This window comes from Penicillium cinerascens, assembly GCF_028974065.1.
Source record: "Penicillium cinerascens strain IBT 15544 chromosome Unknown contig_16_segment0_segment0, whole genome shotgun sequence".
Classification (NCBI taxonomy): Eukaryota; Fungi; Ascomycota; class Eurotiomycetes; order Eurotiales; family Aspergillaceae; genus Penicillium; species Penicillium cinerascens.
In genome coordinates this window covers 212,112-239,635 of record NW_026695286.1, presented here as the reverse complement: position 1 = coordinate 239,635, position 27,524 = coordinate 212,112, and the positions used below count along the sequence as shown (strand labels likewise).

Here is a 27,524-nt window from a genome sequence, read left to right as displayed (position 1 = left end):
CTCGGTAGCCTTGAAGTTATGAAATAAGTCTGCGTGAGAGTCGCCTGTGTCTGCATAATGAGTCGCCTGTAGATCAGCGGTCCGTCTTTATATACGCCGACCCCAGGTGACAATTCTCCACGGCGTCAAGGGCGGCGAATCCGATCGATCTGAATTGAAAAACAATCATCTCGGCTTTTTCCAGCTGTGGATATCCCCACGGGAAGAACGTTCTCCAACTCGGATAGACAGGCACCAAATTCGTGCGGGGACGCAACCCCAGCTCCACCGCTCGGCGTCAACGGCGGTCTTTCTTATCCTTGTCCGCGATTGAGAAATCAGGCATATAAAATCGGGTTCCATGTTATCAGACAAGTACTTTCTGATCTGGCTATTCTTTCAGGTTCATACCGCTTGCCCAGTATGACTACAGACGAGTTTGTCGCGCGTTCTCACATTCTCCATCGGTCGTTTTCCGAGCGACCCGCTAAAATTGTCGCTGGCGATGGAATCAGCCTTGTCTTGGAAAGCGGAAAGAAAGTCATCGATGCTAGCTGCGGTCCATCAGTCTCGTGTCTCGGCCACTCGCAGCCAGAGATCACCGAGGCCATCACGAATCATTTAAAAAACGACATCGCCTACGTCTACTCTGGTTCTCCATATACCAACGGGGCGACCGAAGAGCTAGCTGATATTCTCTTATCTGAAAAGCCCGGCGGCCTGTCAAAGGCCATCTTCGTGAACTCTGGCAGTGAAGCGACTGATGCGGCCCTCAAGCTGGCCGTTCAGTACTGGCACGAGCGAGGACAGCCTCAACGTACGCATTTCATTGCGCGAAAGCAGAGTTATCACGGTAACACCATCGGTGCCCTTTGTGTCTCCGGTCATGAGTCTCGTCGCGAGTTCTATAAAGATTTCATGTCTTCGAATGTGACCTTTGTGGACCCCTGCTACGCGTACCGCATGAAGGGCGACGACGAGTCCGATGAGGAGTTTGCTCAACGCCTCGGCCGCCAATTCGAGGATGAGATCCTGCGCATCGGGCCTGATCGTGTCGCTGGTTTCGTTGCTGAAACTGTCAGCGGTACTACTTTGGGCTGTCTTCCTGCCGTGCCTGGATATTTCAGGGCGATCCGGGATATTTGCGACAGGTACGGCGTTTTGTTGATCTTGGACGAGGTAAGAAGAGACCGAAGAATTATAATGGCTTGGCCGATGTTTGACTCCATTGCAGATAATTTGCGGCATGGGCAAGACGGGTACCATGCATGCATGGGAGCAGGAGGGCATTCGAGGTCCTGATATCCAGACCATCGGCAAGGCCCTCGGCGCAGGCTTCGTGCCTCTGTCCGGCGTGTTGCTCCACCAGAAGATTTTCGACGCGCTGTCTGCTGGTTCTGGCGGGCTGGCGCACGGCCATACTTTCCAGGTATTTCCTCGAATAATCCAGAGTGAATCGCGGTGGCTAAAACTATTTTTCCAGGCCCATCCCCTTGCTTGCGCTGCCGCAGTCGCAGCTCAAAGAATCATCAAACGGGACAACCTGATCGAGCGAACTGCGCAAATGGGACATAAGCTTGAGGCACTCTTGCGTAAGGAGATCGGTCCAATGGCTTTGGTCGGAGATATTCGCGGTCGTGGTTTGTTCTGGGCCGTGGAATTCGTTCTTGACAAAAGCTTGAAGACGGCATTCTCACCAAAAGCGAATTTCTGCAACCAAGTGGTAAAGCATTGCTTGGATAGTGGATTGAATATTCTTGGAAACCTTGGTCATACTGGTGAATATCAGGTCGACCATGTCCTTGTCTGCCCACCCTACACTGTGACGGAGAGTGAACTTGAAGAGATTGTCTCTCTGCTTATGGCTGCCATTGTTAAGACAAGTGAGCCATTTGTCAAGGCCGAATGTACGAATGGGGTCAGCAAGGTACAAAGTGACGTGAAGGTGGCCGAGATTGGGAATATGAGTTGATCATGCGAAGAGGATGTTACTATTCTAGCTTTTTTCCTGTGCCATTGCAATGAGCAGTCATTCAAATCCATCAATTTCCAAGGAATTCTCAGTACAATTGAGTTAACCCCTCACTTGGTTAAAAAGGATAAAATCTCCCGCGGCTGCAAGACTGGCGTTGCTGACGGGACGGAGTTAGGGTCGCAACTATCCACGCCACGCATAGGTGGCTTATTCTCTGGTTAAGTGCAGACTTGCTTCCTAGTTTCTACATAGACCTTTTCTATAGGAACTCCACTAGCTAAGTATAACGACAGCAACACCAAGCCTTTTGTCAATCCCCCGACACTTCAACATAAAATGCCATTCCCCATATATCAAACCAGTGTCAACAGGATTAAACTCCTTGAACACTAAAATGCACAGACATTTGAACGGGACGGTCGATCCGACCAGCCGAAGCGCTCCGGGCTAGGAAGGGCGTATGCAGAGGTCATCTAACTGAGGGAAATGTGGGGCGTTGCAGATTGCGGAGAAAGCTCCACCGATCGCGGATGTCATAGACTTGCACCTTGGCCAGTGTCACCGAAGAGAACGGCCAGTAACACCACGATGGCGCCTCAGCAGGTTAACGGCCCTAGAGACTGCGTCAGCGCAACGTCTGGGCGCATCGACATGGACGGTGCTGTGATAGGTAGAGTGGCCTACATCCACGGCTCCATGGCGTGCTATGGCGAAATCAGCGGGCGATGGTTGCGTGCTGGGAAAGGATGAGCGTCTCGTAGTCCGTGCTTCGCACTTAGCCTTTGAAAACCAAGTTCTTCACTGATCGAGCTTCTTTTCTTTCTTGCATTATTACCTTGCATTGACTTGGTGTTCTCTCGCGTTCGGTGAACAGCGTGCAGCGTACACCGTACAGTGTATAGCCATGGCGAGGCTGAATGGAACGAAGCTTGGGGGTTTCCGGGCCTATTTCTTCGGCTTCTTCATCTGTACTGCGGGCTTCCTGTTTGGTTATGATACCGGCATTGTCGGTGAGTGCCCGAACCAGTCCCGTCATGTTTCGTGCATCTTTCTAATCATCCACCCTGCTAGGTGGTATCCTCGAGTTCAAGTCGTACATGAATGACTTTGGATATACCGATAAGACCACGGTCGATGCGGTCATGGTCAGTTTGCAGAATGTCGGTGCTTTCTTGTCTGCGCTGTGCATCTTTCCAATCTCCGAACGCCTTGGGCGCAAGACGACCGTTCAGATTGCCATGACTGTCTTTTGCATCGGTGTCATCTTGCAGGTCGTCCCATCGCACTCCCTTGTATGTTTCTATATCGGACGATTTGTATCCGGTCTTGGCCTGGGAGGAGGCACGGCAGTGGTCCCGACGTACAATGCTGAGATGGCGCCCAAGGAAATCCGTGGTATGCTCGGTTCGGGCGTGCAGCTGCTCTTTGCCCTGGGCGTCATGATTAGTTACTGGATTGACTATGCTGTTGAGCGTACCATTCCCTCAACGTCGTCTTCTCAGTGGCAGATTCCTGTAGGACTGCAATTGGTACCCGCTTCGCTGCTTGCGATGGGTTTATTCACGCAGCCTGAAAGTGTTCGTTGGTTGGCGAAGAAGGGTCGCTTCGACGAGGCCTGGGAGAGCTTGACGTGGATGCGGGCGAGTGATGGTCAGAATCTCATCCCCAGCTCTGTGTGTTTATTCCTAACACTTCTTCTCTTTTTAGGCCCCGAAGTCAAAGCTGAATTCAACGAGATGCGCGTCGGTCTGGCCGAAGAGATTCGCGCAACTGAAGGCCTGAAGAAGCGTGAGCTCCTCGAGCCAGCAAACCGATACCGTCTGTCCCTCGGGTTTTTTATGTTCTGCGGCCAACAGTGCACCGGCATGACGGCACTCGCCTACTTCGGTCCCCAGTTCTTCAAGCTGATCGTCGGCAATGACAGCAGTCGGTCTCTGCTCATCACCGGCCTTTTTGGTGCGGAGAAATTCATTACCGTTTTCATCTACATCATCTTCTTCTCGGAGTCGTGGGGACGCAAGCCCACGCTGTGGATCACGGCTTTGATCATGTCCATGCTCTTCGTCATTGTCGCCGTCGTCAACAACACGACTCCCAAGCCAGACAAGTCGCCTACCCCGGCTGGTATTGCAACAGTCGCTTTGATCTTCTTGACAAACTCCGTCTACCAGTTTGGCTGGGGTCCGCTCCCGTGGCCGTATACTACGGAGATCTTCCCTTCGCGTATTCGCGAAATAGGATCCTCGGTTTCCGTCTGCTCGCAGTGGCTTTTCAACTTTCTCTTCTCGCTGGTGACTCCCTACATGCAAAAGTCCTGGGGCAGCTATATTTTCCTGTTCTACGCCATTCTTGACTTGATCATGGCTGCTTTGGTATGGTTCTTCGTGAAGGAGACCAGGGGTAGGAGTCTCGAGGAAATGGAGACTATTTTCAACAGCAAGGCTGCATTCGATGTGGAGGTTGTGAGGCACAACGGCATTGAGTCCGATACCATTAGCGCCCTGGAGGTGCCTCACAAACAAGACTCGCACTCCAAGGGTCCAGACTCGTCCGACTAAGGACATATACTTTTATGATGGCGTTTGGATTCTTATATACGCCGTGATGACTTACTCCCAATGCCACTGGACCGGGTTGGCCTGAGCCCACTATGGTTTCCCATAGACGTTGCGTAACTCTCGATTATTGCCGCACGCAGTCGAAGACTACAGAAGGCTCGACATGTAGGTTCTCGTCTAGCGACAGGATCTCGTTTGCCATGCCTGGTAAGGAATTTGCTCGGCACACCCTGTCTCTCGTGTATAGAAGACTAAAAGCCGACCTAATTTTTTTTCCCTACTGCCTCCCGGGGCTGAACATCTTTTTGGGCTATTTTCTAGGCATGTCTTTAAAGACTTCTTTCTACAAGAGTGCCTATATCTGACTCACGCCTTCTTGGGCCATAAGGGGATCTTCATCGAATACTAAGCATCATGGCTGAATTATGGATTTCTGAATGTCGCGGCATCAGCGGTCCCTTGTGCGGAGCCAGGAATACACATCTGGGTGGAAGATGATGGAATATCCGGTTACAAACTCGGTGTATCGGTAACATTGCTCAGAGCAGCGGCCCTGATATTATTACAGTATAGACAATACTTTTCATCGAGTCCCCTCACTTTACAACCCCTTCTTTCCTGAATCCTGGCGCTGCTTCTCAACCACGTAACCCACAGCACGTGCGATACCCTCGTCCACCGGGATCACCGGAAGATAGGCAAGACGCACGCGGGCCTTTTCGATGGAGTAGTAGCGAGTCATGCAGGAGTAGCGCACCGTGCGGCGCGTCAGGCGGGGAGTTTTGCCAAACAGGTTCATAACGGACTCGGCCAGTCCACCAATGGACAACATCAGTCCCTCCGGCAGCGACCACACCTCATGCGGCTCAACGACTCGGTCGATCAGCGCCCACATGGCCCGTGTGGCGTCCCAGAAGTAAATAGGCGAGTCGTTGGTGATGTTGAACGCCTCGCCGTCCACGCGCTCGTGGTCCAGGGGCCCGCCCTGGTTGCTCTCGTAGCGATCGTACGTAGCCAGTAGCCGGGCTCCTGCTAGCATGTGGGCGTACGCCACGTTGCCGACGTATGTGAAGTCGAACAGGTTGTCGTTGTTGCCCAGTTGCATCTTCAGCACGGTGTCCGAGGCGTTTGCGCCATGCTCCAGGATCTTGTGTGTCACGGTCGTGTCCTTTTCGCCGTGGATACCAGCGGGGCGGACGGCGCAAGTCACCATGTTTGTAGGTGACTGGCGGTTGTACTTAAGGACGATCTCTTCGGCATCGGCCTGGTGGAAAGAGAGCGGGCATTAGCGAACGAAGAAAAAGATCGGATTGTGGGAGCCGTGGCTGGCAAGACCTACCTTGGTCTCGGAGTAGTACTCCTGTTGCAACTTGCCACGGATCAAGGGCCATGACTCGTCGACATGGATCAGATCGCTCTGGGTGTCATGCACGACCGAGCTCGAGCTGGTGTAGACAAACGCCTTGCACTTACCACCCCAGTCACCGTGCTCACCGCCAGCAACCTGGAGGAGGGTTCGGGTTCCCTCCACATTGACCTTGTATAGTAGCGGCTTGTTGCCCTCGAGGACAGACGGAGTCGCAGTATGGATGACCAGGTCAGGCTTGACGGCGCGGAAAACTTCCATCATGGAGTCGACGGAGGTGATATCGCCATCGTAGTAAGTCGCACCGGGTAGACGGTTGTTAGACGTGCGCAGATCCACCACGGACACCTTGGCCTTGTAGTCCGGGTAGCGGGAGCCCAGAGTCGGGAAGTCGAACCGCGCATCGTCCTGCGGCTTGGGTAGCGCGGCGCTGGGGTCGGTCTCGGAGGGAAAGTTCAGAAGGTGATCGACAATATGCCACCCCAGGAAGCCGCAACCTCCCACCACCAGGACATTTCCGAGCTCTAGCGTGCGCCTTTTTGCGGACATCGTGTCGGTAATGGAGTGGAGAGTGATGGGGACGGGATTGAAGTGAAAAGGGGAGCTTCGGGGGGCCAGATCAGCTGACGATAAGACTTGTGGGGCCACGTTGTATGGCGTCAGCACGTTCGAACATTCTATCCTTCCTTCTGTCTGGAGGTGATTATGATGTAAAATGACTCGAGCTATTTCATTTTGAAGTATTGCTATCTGTAGCATGTTATCTTCCTGACTCCGAGTATGGATCCCTCTATCTATCGCAGAGAAACTATGCACCGAGCAACCCCAGCATGAACCGGGTGTTGACATGCCATCGCAAATTAGTCGGGTGAATTCACAGATATCTGTGATTCCATTAGTCATTGAACTTGCACAGGCGAAAAGCACTTGGCTTACTCAATGCTCTCTTCAACCGACCGACGAAGCTTGCGGTGGTACTGCCGCTGCTGATCCCTAGAACCCCAGAAAAGCTTGGTCGCTTCTGGGTTAACTGTCATGAGCGGATTGTAAGGCGGGGATTCATCTTCGAGCGAGGCGATGATGCCTTCGACGTGACGACTCATCTCTTCGGCTCGTGCAGGGAGGTAGATCAACACCTTCTTGGTGGATAAACGCACGTGAAAGAGAGGTGTTTCGACAAACACTCGTGGCTGCTCGAGTGGATGGCGAGGACTGATGTAGATTTTGATGATGAGGACACCTCCATCGTACTGGGTCATGGGACGGCCGAAGTAAACGAGTTTCCACAAGAATGGGTTATTGTCCACCAGGGTCAGGTCCATCATGGCGTCGCCGCGGCGCCTGAGTCCTGCCACGGTCTGTTCATGCTGGCCATGCAAGTTCACGGCAATTCCAGCATCCTTTTCAGCAAGTTTCATGCCTTCCATTGGCCACTGATGAGTCTCCTCCATGATCTTGGCTTCGAGCACATTCATTCGCTGTTCGAGATCGGGGTAGTTCCACTCACCCCTCATCGCATTGCTTCCGAATTCGAAGGGCAAGGATGGGAAATTGGTTCCCTGTCTGGAGACTTCTTTCTGAAGGCCTTCCTGAACCGCCTGCTTGTACAACTCTAGGTACCACAAGAATCGCTGCTTGCGGTAATCATCAAAGGCACCAGTCTTTGACATTTCCTCTTGGTGAACTTGCTGACCTTCGTCAAGGTCGTTCGCCGGTGGACGGTTGGGCCTGGGCCGATTCACGGCTCGGGTTTCCGGAGGTACCAAACCAAGAGCTTCTTCCAGTGGCCTGATTACCGCCAGTCTTAGATTCTCGTGCCGGATCTATCACCCATTAATATTCTGAACATCGGCTCCGGTATCAAGGGCGGCTCACCTTGGAATTGTAAAGCTCGATGTTTTCCTGATCGCTCTCCTTATTATGATTCTCATATCCCGGTTCATTAAAATAAGGTGTGGCGGACAGCAGGCTTTGGATCGACAGCAGCACCGATTCTAGTCCCTGAGCAGGCGACCACTCTTCGCCACGAGATCCGTGCCAGGTTCTGTGGAAGCTGGTTAGAAAGAATGCGTGCGTGTGTATCGCAACATTTCATGATCTCCTACCCTATAATCGAACTAGTCGGGTGGTTAGCATGGGGTCTTGTAGCCAGATCCGTTGGGAGACTTACAGGCAGACTTTGCCGCTGGCATAGAGATTTGGGCCAAAGCGAGTCCTGCCCTGGTTTGTGGTCCGAATAAGCACCGTGGGTGCACTTGCAGGGTAGTCTGATCACCATCAGCGATCACTCAACATCGCAAAACCATGCACTTACTCCCGGGAACAGAGAAGGCGAACTAGTCAGACGGTTAAAATGAACTGTGTCGCGCAGTGAATTCTTGGGGTAATGGACACCTTACCTCATAGAAGCCGAGGGCATAGGGCGTGCCCGGAGGGCCCAGAATCAAGGCGCTGATCTCACGTACATTGCCTTCTTTGTAGTGCACGGTCATGGCTGTCAAGGTTAGCGGCAGCGTACCCAACTCTGTCCCGCGATGTCGGTTTCCGGAATCGCTTACCCAGTTGGTCGCTTTTCTCGAGCGCATTCAACTCCTGTCGCGGTTCAGTTAAAAATGGTGATCGGGGACAGCCTATACTGACACGCATCAGACGCAGGGTACACTGGTCTGCCATGCTGCAGACCCGCCCCGCGAAATTGTTACTGTCGTGTGTTGAAGTGTTGAAGTGTTGAAGTGTCGACAGACCCGATTAGAGGTGAAAGTGAACCCAGATTCTGCCACGAGGTAAGTTGGAAAGCATGCTGCGGGTTGAAGGTGAAGGTGTGAAGTCGAAAAAGGCAGCGATTCTGTTACTGCGCTTTTCACTTTGGTTTGCACTCAGCCCTCAAACCACCTGGACCTTTGCTCTTGATTCTTTGTTTGAACGCCCAGAATTATTTGGGTTTACTGGGGTAGGTTTCAAGTACCAGATCATGCCATCACGATTGACGTCGTGTTGGTGTCAACCGTCTACTGACATCCGGGCCCCAAACGCGTAGAGCTGTTGGCGCCCTTGGTTGGGCGACTGGAAGGTTCTAGTTGGCTCATTGACGAGTAGAATGGAACCTCGAGGTTCTAAGGAGTGTTACTGACGGTGTCTGTGCATATTTTAAAGACGTCCGACATAGAGAATGTGTGTAGTCTCTGCGTGCTATAAAAAGCGCAGCGGGGATCCATGGTCGGCGCCGTGTGGTTCGGCGGGCACCACACAAAAGGGGATTCAGGTACACAATCACAAATCTCAGTCGGTGTCAGTTACTCTCATTGCCGTAGAGCAAGTCCATGAATACCCGAGACTAGATGAATGACCCCCAATCAATAACAAACAGCCCTACGCATCGGTCGAGTTGAGCGGTGAGCCCACGTGACCCAGGACTCCGATTAGGGGGGCAACTGGGTGCAAATGCCCCATCCTCTCCATTCTCCATTCCTCTCCTGTCCCTGTTCCCCCTCTTTTTCCTTTTCTGTCTCCTGTTTTTTTGGTTGTCGGTTTCCTGCTCTCGAGCTCTCCTCTCCGTTCAACTTGCCTGCTGCTGTTGTCCCAGTAGCGTGCGCCCACTCCCCTTGGCTCGTCTGAACCCTCCGTCGACCCCCCCGCCACGTTCTGGAAACCCGTCTGCGCGCTAGACGTCTCTCCTCGGCAACAATCCTTTCGATATTGAACCTCACACCGGCCTCGGGACCTTTCGCGTGTCATCGGTTGTCCCTTGCCCACCACTGTCATCCCCGTGTATTGTGACTACATGGCGTGAGGGTGAGTGCAAGCTGAACTTTGTTTCCAGCTGCCAACCACCGCCGCATACCAATTCTAACAGACCTACCCTGGAACCGAACAGTACGCGCTCGATCTTTTTTCAAAACACCCTGTTATCTGCTTCTTTTATCGGAATCGGCCCCGTCGTCTCGCCCCGGAATATTCTTGCATGCTGCGTCCGCCGCGTTGTCGCTCCCGCCATTCGATCCTAATTTCTGACGGGGGACCAAAATGCCCCCCGGTGAACTTCCGGCCAGCCTGGTCGCAGGCAAGCCGACCCCCACGGTGAACACCTCAGGATACGGAAGTGGTTACCAGAAAAACACACCCACCTCCCCCGAAGACAGCTTGATCCCATTCGATTCGCCCACCACGCGCACTGGAGGAAATCACAGCCCACTCGGTCAAGATGATCGCGCAGGTAGGGGTTTGGAGCCAGAGCAGCCCGGCTATCGTGATCGTTCCAATGCTCGCGATCGATCGCGCCCCAATGGTAGACCTAACAAATCACCAAGCTCGTCACGGCTTTGCCAGAAGTGTAATGAGCCTTTGACCGGCCAATTCGTTCGAGCGCTTGGTGGCACATTTCATCTGGAATGTTTCAAATGCGACGTAAGTGGAGTGTCTTCGCGCTTGGTGGAAATTTGGGTTTTTTTTTTTTTCATCTTTTGGATGACGGCTCTAACACGTCCATGTAGGATTGCGGTGAAATTGTCGCGTCCAAGTTCTTCCCCGTCGACTCCGAAGATGGCAATTGTCAATTCCCTCTTTGCGAAAAGGACTACTTCCGTCGGTTGGGTCTCCTTTGTCATGAGTGTGGCGGCGCGCTCCGTGGCTCGTATATTACAGCCTTGGAACGCAAATATCACATTGAGCATTTCACCTGCTCTGTATGCCCCACGGTATTTGGCGCACAAGATTCATACTACGAGCACGAAGGAAAAGTCTATTGTCACTTCCATTACTCAACTCAGTTCGCCCAACGTTGTCATGGCTGCCATACGGCAATTCTCAAGCAATTCGTTGAGATTTTCCGCAACGGCCAAAATCAGCACTGGCACCCCGAGTGTTACATGATCCATAAGTTCTGGAATGTCCGACTCTCCCCCACTGGTCAGACGTGGGAGCCGCCACCAGTAGATCTCGACGCGACCCCTGAAGAGCGTGAGCATATCCGCCAGGAGGAAGATACGATGGAGGAGAAGGTCTACAACATTTGGAGCACTCTCTCCACCTTTGAAGAATCCTCGGCGGCATGCATCTCCGACATGCTCCTCCATGTGAGCAACGGGGCTTATATTGACGGTGTCCTCGTAGCCAAGAGGTTCATTGCCCATGTTGAAGTTCTTTTCTCTGCAGTCGACCAATTGGCTGTATTCATTAAAACGCAGGGCGTCAAGGGTGAGTTCAACCAGAAGTCCTTGAGTTTGGAGCATATCTGACTTGTTATTTTAGAATTATCCTACGGCCGCGAGGCTAAACTTCTTTGCAAGAAGATTGTTGCATTCTTTGCGTTGTTGTCCAAGACCCAAGAGACCGGAGTTCGGAAGCTTGGTGTCACTCAAGAGCTACTTTCCCTGGTTACCGGTCTTGCTCATTATCTCAAGCTTCTTATTCGTATCGGCCTCCAGGGTGCTCTCAAACTCGAACGCGAGAAGTCGGCGCCTGATGGCTTACATGATTTCTTGACACACTTATCAGAGACCGAAGGGCTTGCTCCGCCCGAGGATGAAAACGAACCGGTTGATCTGACGGCTGGAGTTGAGGGTCTAGCCGATCAATTCTCAGATTGTTGCATTTCCTGCAAACAGCCTATCGACGACGAATGTGTCCTATTTGGAGAGAACCGATGGCATCTTAAGCCGCCTCATCTGTCATGTTCCTCCTGTGACAAGGATTTGACCGCTAACCTGGCCGACGCCTTGTGGTGCGCAGATGAGAAGCGCACATACTGCACGGCATGTGCCCACCAACAAAACCTGGACTCGAGTGTTCAGGGTGGCTTCATTGAAGTTTCAAAGTTGCAGCAATTTGTCTTCCTTCTGAGAGTCGCCCTCGCCCGACTTCTGGCCGTTCTTCGTGCTGGGGGAACTCTTCCACACACTTCGGGTTTGTTCTTCTTTGCATTCAGCCTCACTCGCGGTATCACTGACTTCATTTGTAGATGATCCTAATCTCAAAGATTACGATAACAAGGAGAGCTTCCGGGTTCAGCCCGGTGAATTCCGACGGTCTAACACTCGCTCTCAATCTTATAGCGGCGGCAATCGAGACAGTATCCAAGAGTCATCCCTCGAACAGACCGTTGGGGAGATGCGGCGTCTGCGTTCGATCCGCAATGAGCGAACTTTATCCACGACGTATAAGAGAGCACGCGCATCTCGAATCATCGACGGCCCCGAGGGTCGAAGTGCGACTCGACCTGGTTCGTCTGGAAATGATGGTAGCGGCCCTCGTGGTCCGGGCTTCCAGATTGTTGAGGAGAAAGATGCCAATGGCGAAATGGTTAAAGACTTGACATTCGGTGCACAGGATGCTCTAACTCTGGATGACATCCCTCGAATTGTCGCAGCCGAACAGGCCAAGGAGCAGCGACCGAATGCCTATCGACATGCGGGCACCAAGCTCGTGGATGCCCGTGAACCAATGCCCAGGTACAGAACCGGACATCAACGTGGTCTATCCGGAGCAGGACTGGACATGATTGTGGAGCCCACGTCTCGCACCAAGCGATACTTCTCTGAGCTTACCGCGTTGGAGTACTTCATTGTTCGCCACGTCGCCGTCCTGTGCATGGAGCCATTGTTGGAAGGCCAATTCAACATGGAAGAGCTGCTCTCGCTCATTGAGTCTCGCAAGCCGACCATCTGGAACATCTTCGGTCGTGCCTTTAAGGAAAACAAAAAGACTGGCAAGAAGAAGGGAGTCTTTGGTGTTTCTCTTGATTACTTGGTTGAGAAAGAAGGTACCGAGTCTAGCCATGGCGTTGGTCCTGGAGCTTTGCGCATTCCCGCCCTTGTGGATGACGCTGTCTCTGCCATGCGCCAAATGGACATGTCCGTGGAGGGTGTCTTCCGAAAGAACGGTAACATTCGACGACTCAAGGATATCTCGGAACTGATTGACACCAAATATGACCAAGTGGACATGACTAAGGAGGGCCCTGTACAGATCGCAGCACTTTTGAAGAAGTTCCTTCGTGAAATGCCCGACCCGCTCATGACCTTCAAACTGCACCGCCTCTTTGTTGCGGCGCAAAAGCTATCCGACCCCGAGAAGCAAAAACGTGTGCTTCATTTGACCTGCTGTCTTCTCCCAAAGGCCCATCGTGATACGATGGAGGTTCTCTTCACATTCCTCAACTGGACTTCATCTTTCTCCCACGTGGATGAGGAGTCTGGAAGCAAGATGGATATCCACAACCTCGCGACTGTCATGACACCTAACATTTTGTATCCCAACACCAAAAACAGTACGGTGGACGAAAGCTTTATGGCCATTGAGGCGGTCAATGCGCTCATAACGTATAACGACACTATGTGCGAGGTGAGTTGACGGTCTCTTCTACCCACCAAGTGTTCAAGCTAATTTTCTCTGTCTTAGATCCCGGAGGATTTGCAATCTGTCCTCAGCGATCCCACTCTCTTCAAGGAAAACAGCGAAGTGACGACAAAGGAAATCTTGAAGCGGTACGGAGATATTGCTCGGGGAAGCTTCAGACCTGAGAACGGCGGCGAGACATTCACCATCACCCCCTCCAACCGCAATAACCAAAACACGCCAACCTCCGCACGTATCGAAACCGACCCTTCCCAGGACGCGGCCTGGCAAATGCAAAGCTCAGTGCGTCATGTTGCCGGACCCAGTGGCCACTCTCACTCCACCAGCGACTATGGGGCGCCGCAACCGGCCTATCGTCGTGAACGCAGTGCCAGCAACGGTAGCAGTCAACAAAATGCGACCGATAGCCAAGGGCAGAACCTTCCATACCGACCTCGTCCAAGTCCAGGTGCCGTTACTGGGTAGACTCCGGTTTTCTTGTTTTCCTTCATGCACAGTTACAATACGGATACACCATTCCTCGATGAACCTTGATTTGCATCAACTGACTTGGCGCCACATTTTTGCCCATGGTGTATTTTTTTTTTCCTTTCTATGGGGGCTTGTCTTTAGCGTTCTTTCTTCCCTTTCTTCTCTTTCATCTTGACTGACAGGCTTGGTTAACGGAGTTCTCTTCTTCCGATGCTCTCCTACATTAAACTTCTGAAAAGTGATCGGCGAGCTGGTTGGTCCTGTGGTTGATTGCTGTTGGTTGTCCGTCTCTCTAATGGGGCCTCGTTTTGTGTGTTTTTTCTCTCTTATCTTTGCATCTGATTCTGCGGATCAGTCATACCCATATTCCATTTCAATGGACTGCTCCCATTCCCCCATCGAGCTTGTGAAGTTCCTTTTCTTTTTTGCTTGGACCAGGCTCCGGGTTTTACCTTGGTCCTCTTTGTTTACTGCTTCTTTGTTCTTTTTACCTTCTTTAGGCCGATGGCATTGCGCTATAGGGCCACGGATCTTTTTCTTTTCAATTGTTGCTCGTCAACCAGCATGATTGCAATGATACCTGGCTGAGTCCCAATGTAGCTTTTACTTTACTGCGCTGACCTCTTTAAATTCTTTTATTCGGCCTACCTGCCTCTTCCGCCGTGGATTAGAGATATACATTATCATTTTTCTTACTCGAGCTCCTGTAATGTGTGACTAGCTACCGAATTGTATCCAAGATTCTGCAGATTACTAGGTCTGCATCTTAGACTGAATCAATATGAACCTACCTGCTTTGGATGCACTTGGGAGAGGTCCGAAGAGCTAGTCCCGAGAATGGAGAGGTCGAAATGAGACAATAGGGTGGGTGTTTGTCTGAATTGACTATTGAAACAGGAAAGGCTTAGCCCTGCGGCGGAAGGGCAGACATGGAAAACACCAGTAGCGAGATTATCATTATTCACAGACGAGCATTTCACCAAAAAAAAGGAATAAAACCCGCCCCGATGCGTGTCCTAGATCATATCCTAATCTGAATGGTGGGTTTCGGCGGAACGCCTGGAATATGAAAGAGAATTAGGTAAATGTGATTTCGAATATTACTGTATGATCCCAGCCCAAAACAATACAAAATGCCCGGACTCAATTTTCATGTCCATGGTGGCAATACTCCCGAGATTCACGCTCAAACAAAACACCCCCGGTATAACACCGAACTGGTATGCGGCAATTCAATCGATGGAGAACTCTACACTCGCTTCCGCAGAGCTCTCGTGCGGGTCGTGGCCTCTGTCGTGGATGCGGGTGCGGTGGTCTTGCGCACAGTAGCTGCGGCGGCGGTCTTCTTGACAGCCATAGAGGCAGCCTGCGGCCGGGCAGCGGCAGTCTTCTTGGCCGTGGAGGAAGCAGTTCCCGTCGTTGCTTTCCTCGCGTTTGTGCCAGTACGAGTAGGTTTCTGAACGGTGGTTCCCGAGGAAGCGGTTGATGACATGCTGTTCTTGCGCTCGTATCCCTGTCGAGTGGCAGGACGTGGAAGAGGAGACTTGACAGCCCGGGGGCCAGTCGCAGCGCGTGCAGACGTCTTCTTGACTTGAGAGGATGGATAGTTGTCCCTGGCCGTGGAGGTGGTGGCGCCGCGTGGGCGGGAACTTCCGCCGGCTGCGCGCAAGGGACTCGAGGGCTTCAGTGGAGAGGTAGGGCGTGACAAGTATGACGGCTGACCCTTTTCGGGAGAAGCACGGAAGGGAGATTGTGGGTAAGTTCGCGAGTTCAGAGACTTGGGGGACAGAATGCGGTTGTCGTTTGCTCGCACTTCTTGAGATGCGACGCGCGAGGCACCGCCAGCCGCCGGGGCTTTGCCGCGCCGCTTGGGGTTCTTCAAGCCCTCGGGTTCACCCGTTGCCGGCGCATTTTCTTTGTCAGAGTAGTGGTCATCATGGCTGTGAACTTGTTAGTAAGAACCCAGCTTGTCAATGTGAGTTGTCTTGCCTTGTGCGTCGAGATCGACCATCGCGTGCAAGGGCCTGGTCGATGGAAATGCTGGGTGGCGCTCTGAACGCCTTAGCAGGTGAAGCCTTCCGCATGGGTGATGTGGTTGCGGGTTTCGAGTACTTTTCGAGGAGCTCGCCCATAGTGGCCTTGCGTAGAGACATGGGGATACGGTTGACGCGTCGTTCAATGCGTGATCGGAGGTCACTTGCCTGCAAAGCATACTGCGAGCGAAGCTTGCGAGCTCTTTCAGTGACTGCCGGCTTGTCAGCACTGTTGTGCCTATTACAATCCCAGGTTTCACTCACTTTCAAGCTGGAGGTTGTCGATCAATGCTTGCTTCTGAGTCTGGGTCAGACGCATACGCTTGATCGGCGGGCCGGTAGGGGTGACATCGGGCGCATCAGCAAACTCAGGAGACTTGCGTTTCAAAGTAGCCATTTTGAAGGTGGAGAATTGGGGGAAATGACGGAGTAATCGAGTGATCTAAGAACAAGAAGAGGCGGAGGCGCGAGGCCACAACAAACAACGGCGGCGGGCGGAGGGCAGTGGCAGAATCCCGAGCTTCACCTCATCGTCATCACCGCCGTCCCTGCACCTCGACTCTACCTTAACATCTCCTCCTTTGCTTCCCTCACACAACCGCCATCATGTCTCTCGAAGCTACGATGATCATGTTCGTCATTGTTTCCTTCCCGAGCTCGCAGCGTCGCTAATTTCCTCGTTCAGTGTCGACAACAGCGAAAGCAGTCGCAATGGAGACTACACGTGAGTTGCTTGTCTCTTCACCCTCTTTGCCGTCTTCGCATCGTCTAATCCTCGCAGATCAACCCGGTGGCAAGCTCAAATTGATGCAGTTAGCATCATCCACAGTGTCAAGATGCGCGTACACCCACAGTCCGCTGTCGGCCTGATGAGCATGGGGGGCAAGGGCCCGGAAGTGCTTTCAACCTTTACCTCGGATTTCGGCAGCATCCTCGCTGGTCTGCATCGTACGAAAATCCACGGTACCTCCCACCTGAGCTCGAGTATCCAGGTTGCCGGTGTAAGTGATCTTTTCTGAGCCGTAGCGAGATGGTCGTGCTGACAATAAACGATCTAGTTGGCGCTCAAGCACCGTTCCGAGAAATCCCAGCGGCAACGAATCATCGTGTTCTCCTGCTCCCCGATTGAAGAAGATGAGAAGACTTTGGTCAAGCTGGCCAAGAAGATGAAGAAGAACAACGTCTCCATCGACGTGGTGGCATTCGGAGATCTCGAGTCCGACCAGACCAAGAAGTTGGAAGCCTTCGTGGATAATGTGACGAGCGGCGACAGCTCCTACTTGGCTATCATCCCTCCGGGACCCCATCTGCTCAGTGAGGAGCTGCAGCAGACCCCGATTCTCGCCGGTGAGGGGGCTGGTGCCGCTGCCTCAGGAGGCGGTGATGGTGGCGATGCGGGTGAATTCAACTTCGAGGAGGCTGCCGAGAACGACCCCGAGCTGGCCTTTGCCTTGCGGTTATCCCTGGAAGAAGAGAAGAACCGACAGGAGAAGGAGAAACGTGACCAGGAGGCCCAGGATGGCAAAACGGAGCTGGGCAATATCCCCGAAGAGGGCCAGGGCGAGTCGAGCAGTCAAGATAAGAAGGACGACGACAAGATGGATACCGCGTAGATTCGATTCCCCGTTGAAATGATCCGTGATGCATAACCGGCGTTTACTTTTGGATTTTTATGTTCCTGTATACAGTACTCGAGAGCCTCCTGTAGGAACGGTCTACTGGGTGCGGGGGAAATGCTGAAATATTGATGCTATTGGTATTATGCACAGTTCGGAGCGTGGTTTGGCCCCGATCCCAAGTAAAGTGAAGAAACAAAATGTCTACAGTAGTTCGTAAGGTCATGATCCCAGTCCCGTTCCAGGGATTATGTTCTCCCTCTCAGCCACGCTCCCAGATGCCGGTCGAATGCTTCACACCGCACCGGCATCTCCAGTTGGTAGAAGGGATTCTTCATCACGTAGTCTGCATACAGCTCGTAGATCTTGTTGATGATGGTGTCCACGTTGCCGGTCATTGGGTCTGTGAAGAGCAGGAACTTGGTACCGGTCAATGTCTGGAAGCACGTCAATCGAAACTTGTCCGTTTCGAGATATTCCAGACCTGATACCGAGGCACCGGGGATGGGGTAGCTGTAGCCCGATGCAACAGGCGTGTTGCTGCCCGGAGAGGCGGCGGCGGGGGAGTTCGTAGTCGGAGCGAGGGGAAGTTTGGGCGTGATGGAACGGGTGATGGCGTGGACACTGCACGATCAGCAGTATTAGTGATTGAGACACAGATGCAGGGGTTGCGTGCGAAGTTACCCGTGAAAAGTACCGGCGAGGACGAGGTAGTCGTTGGTCGAGAGCTTGCGCAGGCCGGCCTGGAACTCGCGCTGGTAAATCAGGCCGCCAGCCTTGTTGATGATGATGAGGGAGAATACGGCCCTAAGAAGGCAGAAGGTCAGTCGCGCATTTGGGCATTCATTGCCAGATGGACGCACATGGCGACGGAGTCGGGGGTGTCTGGGGTCGAGACAGCGTGGCCGATAGAGAGAGTGGAGGCGCTACAGAGTATGCAGCATGCCTAGACAGGAAAGAATATTCGCGGCGACGAAAGGCGGGCAATTGATACACAGGGGTCGACTTCTCGCTGGAGATCGAAGTCGAAGTCGAAGTCGCGGGGAAATGTTCGAAGTCGGCCTGCTCCTTCCGGGTTAGCGCAGTGGGTAGCTTGTTGATGTCCTTTGCAGTTCGACAACCCACTTGATCATGATGAATCGACGTGTTCATTTTGCTTCTTCGCTTTGTTTCTGATTCCGGAGTAATTTGTCTAATTTTGAGCAATATTCTCATGAATGAAGGTACTCAAAGTTGGTGGGCCACCGCTGCAATATATATCCCCAAACTCGTACACCCACGTAGCTTCAATAGTAGACCATTGGGCGATGTAAAAGACCAAAGAAAAGAAATCAAACGAACGGCCTTTGATTTAAATAGGGCTACGATGATCATAACGGATAACACCTGAGGAGCAAATTGACCTGGGGATGGATCTCGGGCGTTTGAAGGCCCCCTCCATGGTTTCCATGCGGATGGGATGACTTCACCCTACACCTTGAAAGATCCTAAAAAAGCAAGTCTTGAAGTCATCAATTGCTAAATGCAGGTTGATAGAACCAGCCTTCTCATGCTCATAACGGCCCATACATCAATTCATGTGATTATGAGCGAGCCCATCGCTCGAATGCAAGTCTCCAACGCCGTACAAGAAAGCCCTGAAACCCAAAAGCATAACATGACATGTCTGGTAAGTCGTTCCAATTCTATTTCAGAGCTCAACCCTTGCCAATGAAGCCAGCAGATATTTGCCATCTGCAAGTGTCAAAACCCCCTCACGGAGTCCCCAGTCACGCAATGATAGGTCTTCCAACTCCTCGCCCAGATTCGCTCGGTCCTCCCGCTCGAAGTGTCGCCCGACATGCTCCATCCGCGCATCCCAACTTCCTTCGCCGGTGAATAGTTCGCGACAGAAGCCGCAGTGGCTTTGTTGTGGTGGGTGGCGCAGACTGTGCCAGCTGCGTTGGCGCACTTGTCCTAAGCTGTCTTCGAAGGCGGCGTGTTCGGTGTCTGTTGGTGTTCGCCGCCGGCCCGATTGAAGCCAGGGGGCATGCATGCGGCGTTGGTGTTGAGTGAATAGGTCTTTGCGGTTGAAGTCGTTGGGTTGGCCCGGGACCGGATTTGAACTGGTGGATTTTGGGGATGGAGAGGGTGTCAGGCAACGGCTGGGGCTGCCCTGGTGTGTGCGTATGTTGCACTTGCCCACGTCGCAGCGATAAAAGCCTAGTTGTAGATGCTGCGAGGTCACATGCCTCTTCCACTCGTTTTTCGAGACGAAGGTGCTTTCGCATCCATATGGAGCAAAGCTGCACACGAACCGCCGTGGCGTTGCATTATCACCGTTGCTCTCACCAGTCACAAGCCGCCTTCGGCGGTTTCGGCCCGATGTAGATGTTGGCCGTGGCTTGTTGGGTTTGCGTATCTTTTGGGTGGAGGTAGGTCGGGCTTTGGACCGGCGTGCAGGCTGTGGGCAGGCTATGGGATCGGGGGGAGGAGAGGACCATGGTTGTTCGGAAGTCATGTTGCGGTCTGACTGGCTGCTGCCCCGGGAGTCAAAGTCGTGTTCATAAGGAGATAGGTGATCTGGCTGAACTTCGAACATGGGAAGCTTGGGAATCATTGCTGAGCGATCGATATCAACCAGACTGTCGGGAGCAGGGTACCCGCCCTGCTCACCAACCCCGGTGATCGGGACATCCTCATGCCGGAATGAAGGAGAGACGATGCAGCTCATGCGTGAAGCACTGCCACTGTTGCTGCTGCGGGGGCTCTGAGCGTCGGAGTTGGTAGAAATCCCACTATTCCAGGGCGAGAAGGGCTCCGGATAGACGTTGTAATCGGGCAGATAGCTCTCGGTTGAGTTCGCTTCATCGCCGTCCCACCATGTCTGCGGGGTCAGAGAGGCCTCCCGAGATTTAGATTGATCCAGGGGAGGATGACACTGGAATCGAGACACCCGGGTCATGAACGGGTCCTCAGCGAGCAGAGAAGGGTCGTAGGCCTCACTAGCCGGAGCAGTCACGCCCGGCATGAGCACGATGTGGGGGATCTCTGTAAAAGACGGCTCCATTACGGAATGAAGTGTTGAAAGCAGTATCGAGATGGAAGAAGAATTAAAACGGGGCCCCCCGGGGATAAATAAAAGGCGTGACAAGCTCCATCGAGAACCATAGGGACGGGACCTGGTGTTGCATCAAGTGCCAAAGCATAAACGAGTTCACGCATTAAATACTTTTAACACAAGAACTAAAAACAGGTTGATCTGTGGGGCCGAAATGAGCCTCAACAAGCCTCAAGAGCCCGAGGGTCGACGAGGGGAGCAATAGGCCCGTGAAGAGAAAATAGCCCTACTATGCACCTGGGAATTAGGAGACAATCGTACCATCATAGCGAAGCGGCTGTGAAGGGGCTGAAAAGATCAGCATAGGGCAATGAGTTGCCCGAGCGGGAGATCGCGGTTCTAACCATTTGGGGTGATTTGGACCCCAAACAAGCCCCGTTTTTCCTCGCATCGTCCTTGGTCGCGACCCTTGGCCCCCAACTCAATCCTAGTCGACCCAAGAAGGACCTAAGAGACCTGCCCAAGCCAGTTTAGCCTCTCGCAGCGCAGACCAGCATTCGCGCGTACCCCGATGGAGTAGAAGATGCGAGCGTCCTGTGGCCCCCGTTGTCCCTGTTACCCGGTTCTGATCAACGGGTCTGATGGTTCTGGTCTCCGAAGATCGCTGACCGGATGGCGCCAGACACTTGGGCTCCACAGACCAACGATGGCCGCGGAGAGGTGTGATGCGAAGCCCCTGTCCCCCTTTTCTGGCACCCGTTTGCCCCCGTGATCGTCCTCCATAATTGGAATTCACAGTCACTAGATGTAGTCAGTATAGTAATTACTATGCCATGGACTATGTGTACCGTAGCAATGATGACGAGAATGGTGGAAAGGAGACGAGTTGGCCCCCACGAAGACCGCCCGCTCCACGACTTGGCAGCCTCCACCTGCTGCGATGAGCAATTCAACTCCGCCCACGCTAGCCACCCGGTTGAAGTCTAATGATTCCAATCATCGGACAAGGAGCCAGACATGGAGAAGGAACTGACATTGGATTTAATGATCTTAGATTAGTTTAGCCGCTCTATTGCGCGGTATACTACACAAGGATTCCTACTTCGGGGCATGCACATCTAGTATGGGACATCAGCAGAGCGAACTCTCTCAGACATGGATATTGCAGGATTGTCAGATAGAAACAGAAGAGGAGCACCATAACAGTATTCAATAAATGCAAAGGATTTTGACCGAATGTCGCATCGCTGCTCGGCGACACCGCGAGACTCACGTTTGGGCGCAGGGCAAATTTGTGACCGCACAGAGTAGTTCAGATTGCAAATTCCGGTTCACATTATAACCTGAGTTTTGTGGTTTGATCGCCTCGTGCTAGCCAATATTTGAAGACTTTTTGACATCAGAGCTTTCGACAAGTGTAACCTCATCACTAAGGCCGTGTCCTTGAATGGGCATAGCATCCACAGCATCTTTGATCTCGCGAATTATTGTACGATCCTTGGGCTCCCTCCGGACACTATAAAGGCCACCGAGAATCTTGACACGAGGATACTTCCTCCGACGTTCCAGCATCATACGGGACCGTTCCACCGCGGTAAAATAATTTCTGAAGCGTGTAGCGGCATTTCTATCAAGAGCAAACGTTAGTTTAGAGCTCCATAGTAAGCTGTGAGAATAGTAATGGCAGATAGCGTTACAAGAATAAGGCCGGAGGAGGTATGGCTTACTTGTGGTTTGTCCAGTCTTTGATACAATCGAGGCTCGCGATAGTGGTGTAATGACTTGCACCGTGCAATGTCTCCTGCAAGCGCACGCATTCGGTTATCAAGAAGAGAGCTTCGGAGTGTCGCTTTTGCAACTTCAATGCCCGTGCCATTTCTTTCATATCTCGAAGAATGATTGGGTGCTCAGGACCAAGGGACTTTTTCGCTCTCTCTATCGATGCCCCGTACAGAATCTCGGCATCTTTAAGCCGCCACCTTTGCATGTATATATCAGCCAACGCAGTCATTGAAGAAGTTGTACAAATATCATCTGGCCCGAGCACTCTCGTCTGGATAGCCAAAAAATGTTGCGCTACTTCCTCGGCGTCCGTGAGTCGTCCTTGAGCGATATATGTCCGAGTAAGACCGAAAATGGCACATAAAGTGTAGGGGCTCTCTGGGCCCATAGTCCTCAAATAATACCTAAACGCCTGAATCTCGAGATGCTCGGCTTTTTGAAGATCCTGTATCGAACTCTGAATGGTCAATTCCAAACTTTTAGGGCCGTCCCCTCTGATTCGATACATCGAAGCCAATGCTGACATTGTTCCATTTGTCTCATCGGAGTCCAGACCAAATTGGCACATATGCCGCTCCAAGACCTCTTCCAAAAGTTCCACTGCCTTGTCAAAATCCCCCAAGCCGCGATAGGCAAATCCAAGAAGTGCAAGGGTCTTGATGGACCGCGGGTCGTCACGACCAAACATGGTATCCCAAATTTCCCGAGCCGGAAGGAGAACTTCCAGTGCTTCCTTGTGTCTTCCATCAACGGATTTACAAAAACCGACCGTAGATAGTAACAGGGCTCTCTCTGGGGTGGCCGAGTTTGATGTAAGGCGAAGAACTTGGAGAGCATGAGGTAATGCTGCACGCCACTCACTCCGCCGCGTGGCATCCCATTGCGGATAATGCCTGCTTGCATGGCCCAGTGCATATAAATGCCATGATTCAAGAGAGTTCACTGACTTCAGCCAATTTGCGGTTGCAAGTTGGACGAGACGGTGCATGTCAAGACGAGAGCCGGCGTGGTGTGAGCGAACAAATGAATACGAAATCAGCAGACCAATTGCCTTTTCCCGTTCGACAGGAGCGGCAATAGGAAGAAGCGATATGGGTATGTCCTTTGGGTTGACACAAGCCATGAAGGCTAGATAATCGAACGCCAATGTATTCAGACGCCGAATCTGGTCAAAAGATGTAAGCCACGTTGCGGCAACCGGGTTCCGTATGCTTTTATATCTTCCTTCGTCCTCAAACTCTTGACTGAGAAGATCAATCATGTCTTGTGCTTGTCCATCAAGGAGTTGGACGTAGCTTGAAATGCTCATCATATTTTCATTGATGAATGAGACAGCCTGTACAATGGCTAGTGGGAGAAATGTCAGTCGCTCCAAAAGCTTTCTGGTGCTTTCTTGGTCATTCAAAAGGCTTTTGTTGACCAGCAGGTTTTTCAAAACCTTGGTAGCTTTGTGTTCATCCATCTCAGGTATCTCGATGATTTCGGTAGATCTCAGATATTGAGCGACCTTATTGTTGCGTGTGGTGAATATGACAACACCTTGCTCACTCTGGGGAAGGAAGTCCCTAAGCCCTCCGCTTTTTGAATCCGGTAATGCCTCCGTCCACATACTGATATCATCCGCATTGTCGAAGATCAAAAGCCACCGCCCGCTCTGTGGTCGGCTGAGATGCTTCTGTACAGCTCTCTTGACATCTTCTCCAGCAGGATCGGGATTTGCAATCCCCAGCTGGGATGCAATCTGTTGATACGACTGTTGCACACTTTCCATATCAACAACAGGAACCCAAAATATAGCACAATCTGGGTACATTTCCTTTGCTTGGAAAACCAATTCCAGAGAGATTTGAGTCTTGCCCACCCCTCCAAGACCGAAAATGGCAATTCTTTCCATTCGTCGACTGGCGAACAACTTTCTCTTTATCTTGCCGAGAAGCTCTCGATCCACGAAGTGGGGGTTTCGCTCAAATGGAACAATCCAACATGGTTCTTTGCTGCGGCTAAATGGAGTCTCGGAAGAATGCATATTGTTGATGACTCGGTTTCGCCGTACTTGATCCTCGTGCTCCTTCATAAATCACCTTCGGATTAACTTAAGACTTTCTAATAGGTCCAATGCAGTGCTTCATACTTACACGCATAACGATGTCAAAATTGAGATCTGTCTTCTCTGCAAATGGGCAACAACTAGTCAGCAAGAAGAATGATCGAAGTGTGGCGTATGCATACCCTCTTTGCTCATCAGATTCATGACACAATCCCGTACACGATTTTTCTGGGTTGAATGGTGTAGATAATCATGGGTCGCAGATTCAATCAGACTTCGCTTTTGGTAATCGGTCATTCGCACATTGTGCAGCCCTTGCTCAACATTGAATCGGAAAATACGTTTCTCTCTTAACTCATTGGTCCACCTCGCCATGAAGCGTCGCTCCGTACTCTCTGGCCTCGTGGCCATCCTGACGAGTGTCTTGGAAAGAAAATTGAAAATTTTATCGTCAATGGGTACCTTCTCAGGGCTGCCTGTGCCAATCGACAAGAAGCATTTAACCAGTGGCTTCAGTTCACGGCTCACGGTACACCAAATGTCGGATGCCTCCTCTTCCAACTCTTCAACAGGGTTATTGGCGCCAAAGGCACCATCAACAAATTGATAATCGCCAATGGATACAACATCAAAAAATCCGGTAGCGGCAGATGTTGCGAGAGCTGCTTCACAGATCGTCGCGGGAATGGCGTCCTCATTTGACACATTATAACTTCGCAGTCGTGCAATCTGCAATGTGTCCTTGGATGTGGCACAAACAAATGCTCTGCAGCGACGAGCCTGCCCGTTGTTCATGAGCTCATCTGGTGCTACACCAGCACGCTCAATAACGTGCTCAATTGCAGATTTGAGCTTTTTACTGTCATATTGCGCTCGGATATTTCCGGCCCAGTCAATTGGGAGATTATTGGTTTTCTCGCCGAAGATGGAATGCATCAGTTCGCTATATGCCGAGATGCATTCATCGATTCCCATTTCCAGTCGTCCTAGCATGATTGCGATGAGTCTAAGAAAAAAAATCAAAAGAACAGGGTCAGCGTTGAGAAGTTGCTCCCGGTACACTTGCACTTACCCGCCTGTGCTAGTACCTCCAATCAGGTCGAAGACATCGCATGGCTTAAGAGGTTTGCCGTCATCACGTTCATGACTGAGCTGTGCCATGATGTCCCGGAGAATGTATAAGGTTGACAATCCTCGGACACCGCCGCCATCTAGCGACAATAAACAAAGTCCATTCGCATCGAGGGGGCTTGGCCCGCTTGAGTCGTTGTTCATCATCAGACTGGATCGCGTCATGTTAGAGAGGCGATTCTGTACAAGGGTTCCAGGCACAAAGACATTCTTAAGTCAATAGACTGAGAGCTGAATTTGCGGCGCCAACGTGGCAATGCATCGGACCACGGCGCTTACGTGCAGACAATACCCATCTACCCGCCAATCTTATCGCGAGGCTGGCAATACTAAATTAGGGCGATACGCCGTCATGTTGCAAAATAGACGTTTCAAGGGGCTAAAAAGGCAAAATTGAAATATCGAGATGGGAAGAAGATGAAAACAGCGACCAGGATAGGACTCCCAAAGACCCTCTTCGCGACTTTCGATAACTCCTCATGGTAGTGATGAGCAAAACTCGCGACAGTAGTAATAGCAAGGATTCTTTTGCCGATAGAACCAAACCTTTTGAAGAACGCAGGCTTGAGTACTTAAGGCAGGCCCATGCGATGAAGACAAAGTAACGTTGGAAACGCCGAAACCGAGAGACCGGCAATAGTTCGCCAACAGTCACGGATATGGACCTTTTAAGGAGTTACAACAGTTACAACCCACGTGGAATGCTGTGTGGGATCGGAGTTTCCAAAACGTTGAAACCACACTTCTTTTCCCGCCTTCATCACCGGTTAGAAGGCTGATCGCCATTTGAATTCCATTCGGTCTTTGAAACCCCGGGGGAATCAGGATGGCCGAGTTTCTGAAGTGATTACTTGGCTTGAGAGAACGTCAAGACCATCTGCTGGACAGGAAATACGATCCTCCGCTGCAAAGGTAATTTAATCGCGACTCAGAGTCAATTCCTGCATACTGCTTCTCGCTTACAAGGGGAACTATGCTTGTATCGGCCAATATCCTGGCTGGACCATTGGAATGGGCGTGGCTGTGCTCTTCCATGGACCTTGGTACTCCCAGACGGCTCAAAGACCAAAATTCCCATCCGATGACAAGCAATCATATTAGCGAAGAACGAAGAAAACTAACATCAGCTAAATTTAATTCAGCTCTTAAGAACGTATCTGGAGATGAAAGAGGCTCGACACAAGGAGAAAATTGCAACCCAAGGAGTGCAGTAGCATCTGCCCCGAACCCTGCGCGGGCGGATCTAGAAAAACTGAACGCCATGAAGAAAAGAAGGTATCATCGAGGTCGTTGTTTGGGGAGTTTAGCACATCTCGCAGCACTCGACGCAGTCGGCGCAGCACTCGCAACCCTCCTCGCAGACAAAGCAACAGCACAGCGTGGCCAGGCTAGATTGTGGTTTCTGCGTTAGCAGGGATTTCAACTTGAATAACGGGATTCAAACTTACCAAGCGCCGAGGCAGCCCTGGCCACCGCTCTTGTTCGGCCGCTGATCTACCCGCTGCTCCTGGTAACTCATCTGGGAGACACGATCAGTAAACAGTACTTCAAGGTATGCGCCCACAAGTCCTTAACGTACAGGAGGCTGCTGGGGAGGGGGGGGACCGTAGCCCGGCTGCTGAGGGTAGTAGCCCTGCTGAGCGGGAGGATAGCCCTCGTAACCGCCCTGCTGGGGAGGGTAGCCGCCGTAGCTATATTCGAATCACAAGTCAGAACGAACTGCATGGCAAATCACGGTATACAGTCGACCAAGGCAAAGAAAACCTCCATCTTCTCAACGTCATCCAAGATTTGCGATCGATAAAAGAGTGGAGAGTTTCCTGGCGATGACGTGCGAAACCGAAACCGAAACCGAAACCGAGAGTCGAGCAGACTTACGCTTGAGGGGGAGGGGGAGGGCCGCCGTGGTAGTATCCTTGGTTGGACATGTTGTTACTTAAAACCTGGAGAAAGAAAGCGAATCAGTGCCGGGATCACAAGCAGAAGAGCGGCTAGCACTCGGACGCCGACGGGGCGGTCAGGCCGTGATGTGAATAAGGGGGGTGCAAGCCACATACCTTGGACGGTCGGCAGGAGATCGGCTTGCGACAAGGGACGGGAAACAAAGCGAGCGGAGGAAGGAAGCCGGAAGTTGGTGGAGGAAGAGAGGAGAAGAGAAAAAGAGGAGTCAAGG

The 27,524-nt window shown here is 51.9% G+C and overlaps 11 protein-coding genes across 11 annotated transcripts; 4 read left to right on the top strand and 7 right to left on the bottom strand.

Moving 5' to 3' along the window:
* Positions 1–402: 402 nt before the first annotated feature.
* Positions 403–1,951, top strand: N7498_000083 (uncharacterized protein; the record flags this gene model as incomplete). The annotated part of the gene is made up of 3 exons (XM_058447146.1): positions 403–1,158; positions 1,214–1,408; positions 1,463–1,951. The coding sequence occupies 3 exons, from the start codon at positions 403–405 to the stop codon at positions 1,949–1,951; spliced, it is 1,440 nt and encodes a 479-aa protein (XP_058312557.1).
* Positions 1,952–2,858: 907 nt separating this feature from the next.
* N7498_000082 (sugar porter family MFS transporter) lies at positions 2,859–4,512 on the top strand (the record flags this gene model as incomplete). The annotated part of the gene is made up of 2 exons (XM_058447145.1): positions 2,859–2,964; positions 3,026–4,512. 2 exons carry the CDS (start codon positions 2,859–2,861, stop codon positions 4,510–4,512), a joined length of 1,593 nt encoding a protein of 530 aa, XP_058312556.1.
* A 601-nt stretch (positions 4,513–5,113) lies between these two features.
* Positions 5,114–6,427, bottom strand: N7498_000081 (C-3 sterol dehydrogenase/C-4 decarboxylase; the record flags this gene model as incomplete). The annotated part of the gene is made up of 2 exons (XM_058447144.1): positions 5,114–5,776; positions 5,852–6,427. 2 exons carry the CDS (start codon positions 6,425–6,427, stop codon positions 5,114–5,116), a joined length of 1,239 nt encoding a protein of 412 aa, XP_058312555.1.
* Positions 6,428–6,810: 383 nt separating this feature from the next.
* Positions 6,811–8,551, bottom strand: N7498_000080 (Ubiquitin-conjugating enzyme E2; the record flags this gene model as incomplete). Its single annotated transcript, XM_058447143.1, has 8 exons — positions 6,811–7,701; positions 7,754–7,922; positions 7,984–7,995; positions 8,049–8,145; positions 8,193–8,214; positions 8,278–8,372; positions 8,437–8,470; positions 8,519–8,551. The coding sequence occupies 8 exons, from the start codon at positions 8,549–8,551 to the stop codon at positions 6,811–6,813; spliced, it is 1,353 nt and encodes a 450-aa protein (XP_058312554.1).
* Positions 8,552–9,901: 1,350 nt separating this feature from the next.
* Positions 9,902–13,696, top strand: N7498_000079 (GTPase-activating protein LRG1; the record flags this gene model as incomplete). Its single annotated transcript, XM_058447142.1, has 5 exons — positions 9,902–10,282; positions 10,369–11,071; positions 11,126–11,779; positions 11,835–13,216; positions 13,274–13,696. The coding sequence occupies 5 exons, from the start codon at positions 9,902–9,904 to the stop codon at positions 13,694–13,696; spliced, it is 3,543 nt and encodes a 1,180-aa protein (XP_058312553.1).
* Positions 13,697–14,951: 1,255 nt separating this feature from the next.
* Positions 14,952–16,132, bottom strand: N7498_000078 (uncharacterized protein; the record flags this gene model as incomplete). Its single annotated transcript, XM_058447141.1, has 3 exons — positions 14,952–15,642; positions 15,692–15,947; positions 16,000–16,132. 3 exons carry the CDS (start codon positions 16,130–16,132, stop codon positions 14,952–14,954), a joined length of 1,080 nt encoding a protein of 359 aa, XP_058312552.1.
* Positions 16,133–16,341: 209 nt separating this feature from the next.
* Positions 16,342–17,348, top strand: N7498_000077 (proteasome regulatory particle base subunit RPN10; the record flags this gene model as incomplete). Its single annotated transcript, XM_058447140.1, has 4 exons — positions 16,342–16,367; positions 16,421–16,459; positions 16,517–16,736; positions 16,794–17,348. 4 exons carry the CDS (start codon positions 16,342–16,344, stop codon positions 17,346–17,348), a joined length of 840 nt encoding a protein of 279 aa, XP_058312551.1.
* Positions 17,349–17,599: 251 nt separating this feature from the next.
* N7498_000076 (trafficking protein particle complex subunit 4) lies at positions 17,600–18,503 on the bottom strand (the record flags this gene model as incomplete). The annotated part of the gene is made up of 4 exons (XM_058447139.1): positions 17,600–17,975; positions 18,036–18,158; positions 18,215–18,297; positions 18,348–18,503. The coding sequence occupies 4 exons, from the start codon at positions 18,501–18,503 to the stop codon at positions 17,600–17,602; spliced, it is 738 nt and encodes a 245-aa protein (XP_058312550.1).
* Positions 18,504–19,041: 538 nt separating this feature from the next.
* On the bottom strand, positions 19,042–20,400 carry N7498_000075 (putative C2H2 finger domain protein; the record flags this gene model as incomplete). Its single annotated transcript, XM_058447138.1, has 1 exon — positions 19,042–20,400. The coding sequence occupies one exon, from the start codon at positions 20,398–20,400 to the stop codon at positions 19,042–19,044; it is 1,359 nt and encodes a 452-aa protein (XP_058312549.1).
* Positions 20,401–21,762: 1,362 nt separating this feature from the next.
* Positions 21,763–25,501, bottom strand: N7498_000074 (uncharacterized protein; the record flags this gene model as incomplete). The annotated part of the gene is made up of 5 exons (XM_058447137.1): positions 21,763–22,057; positions 22,119–24,241; positions 24,309–24,343; positions 24,403–25,226; positions 25,293–25,501. 5 exons carry the CDS (start codon positions 25,499–25,501, stop codon positions 21,763–21,765), a joined length of 3,486 nt encoding a protein of 1,161 aa, XP_058312548.1.
* A 1,153-nt stretch (positions 25,502–26,654) lies between these two features.
* Positions 26,655–27,279, bottom strand: N7498_000073 (uncharacterized protein; the record flags this gene model as incomplete). The annotated part of the gene is made up of 4 exons (XM_058447136.1): positions 26,655–26,739; positions 26,800–26,870; positions 26,931–27,042; positions 27,230–27,279. 4 exons carry the CDS (start codon positions 27,277–27,279, stop codon positions 26,655–26,657), a joined length of 318 nt encoding a protein of 105 aa, XP_058312547.1.
* Positions 27,280–27,524: the final 245 nt, after the last annotated feature.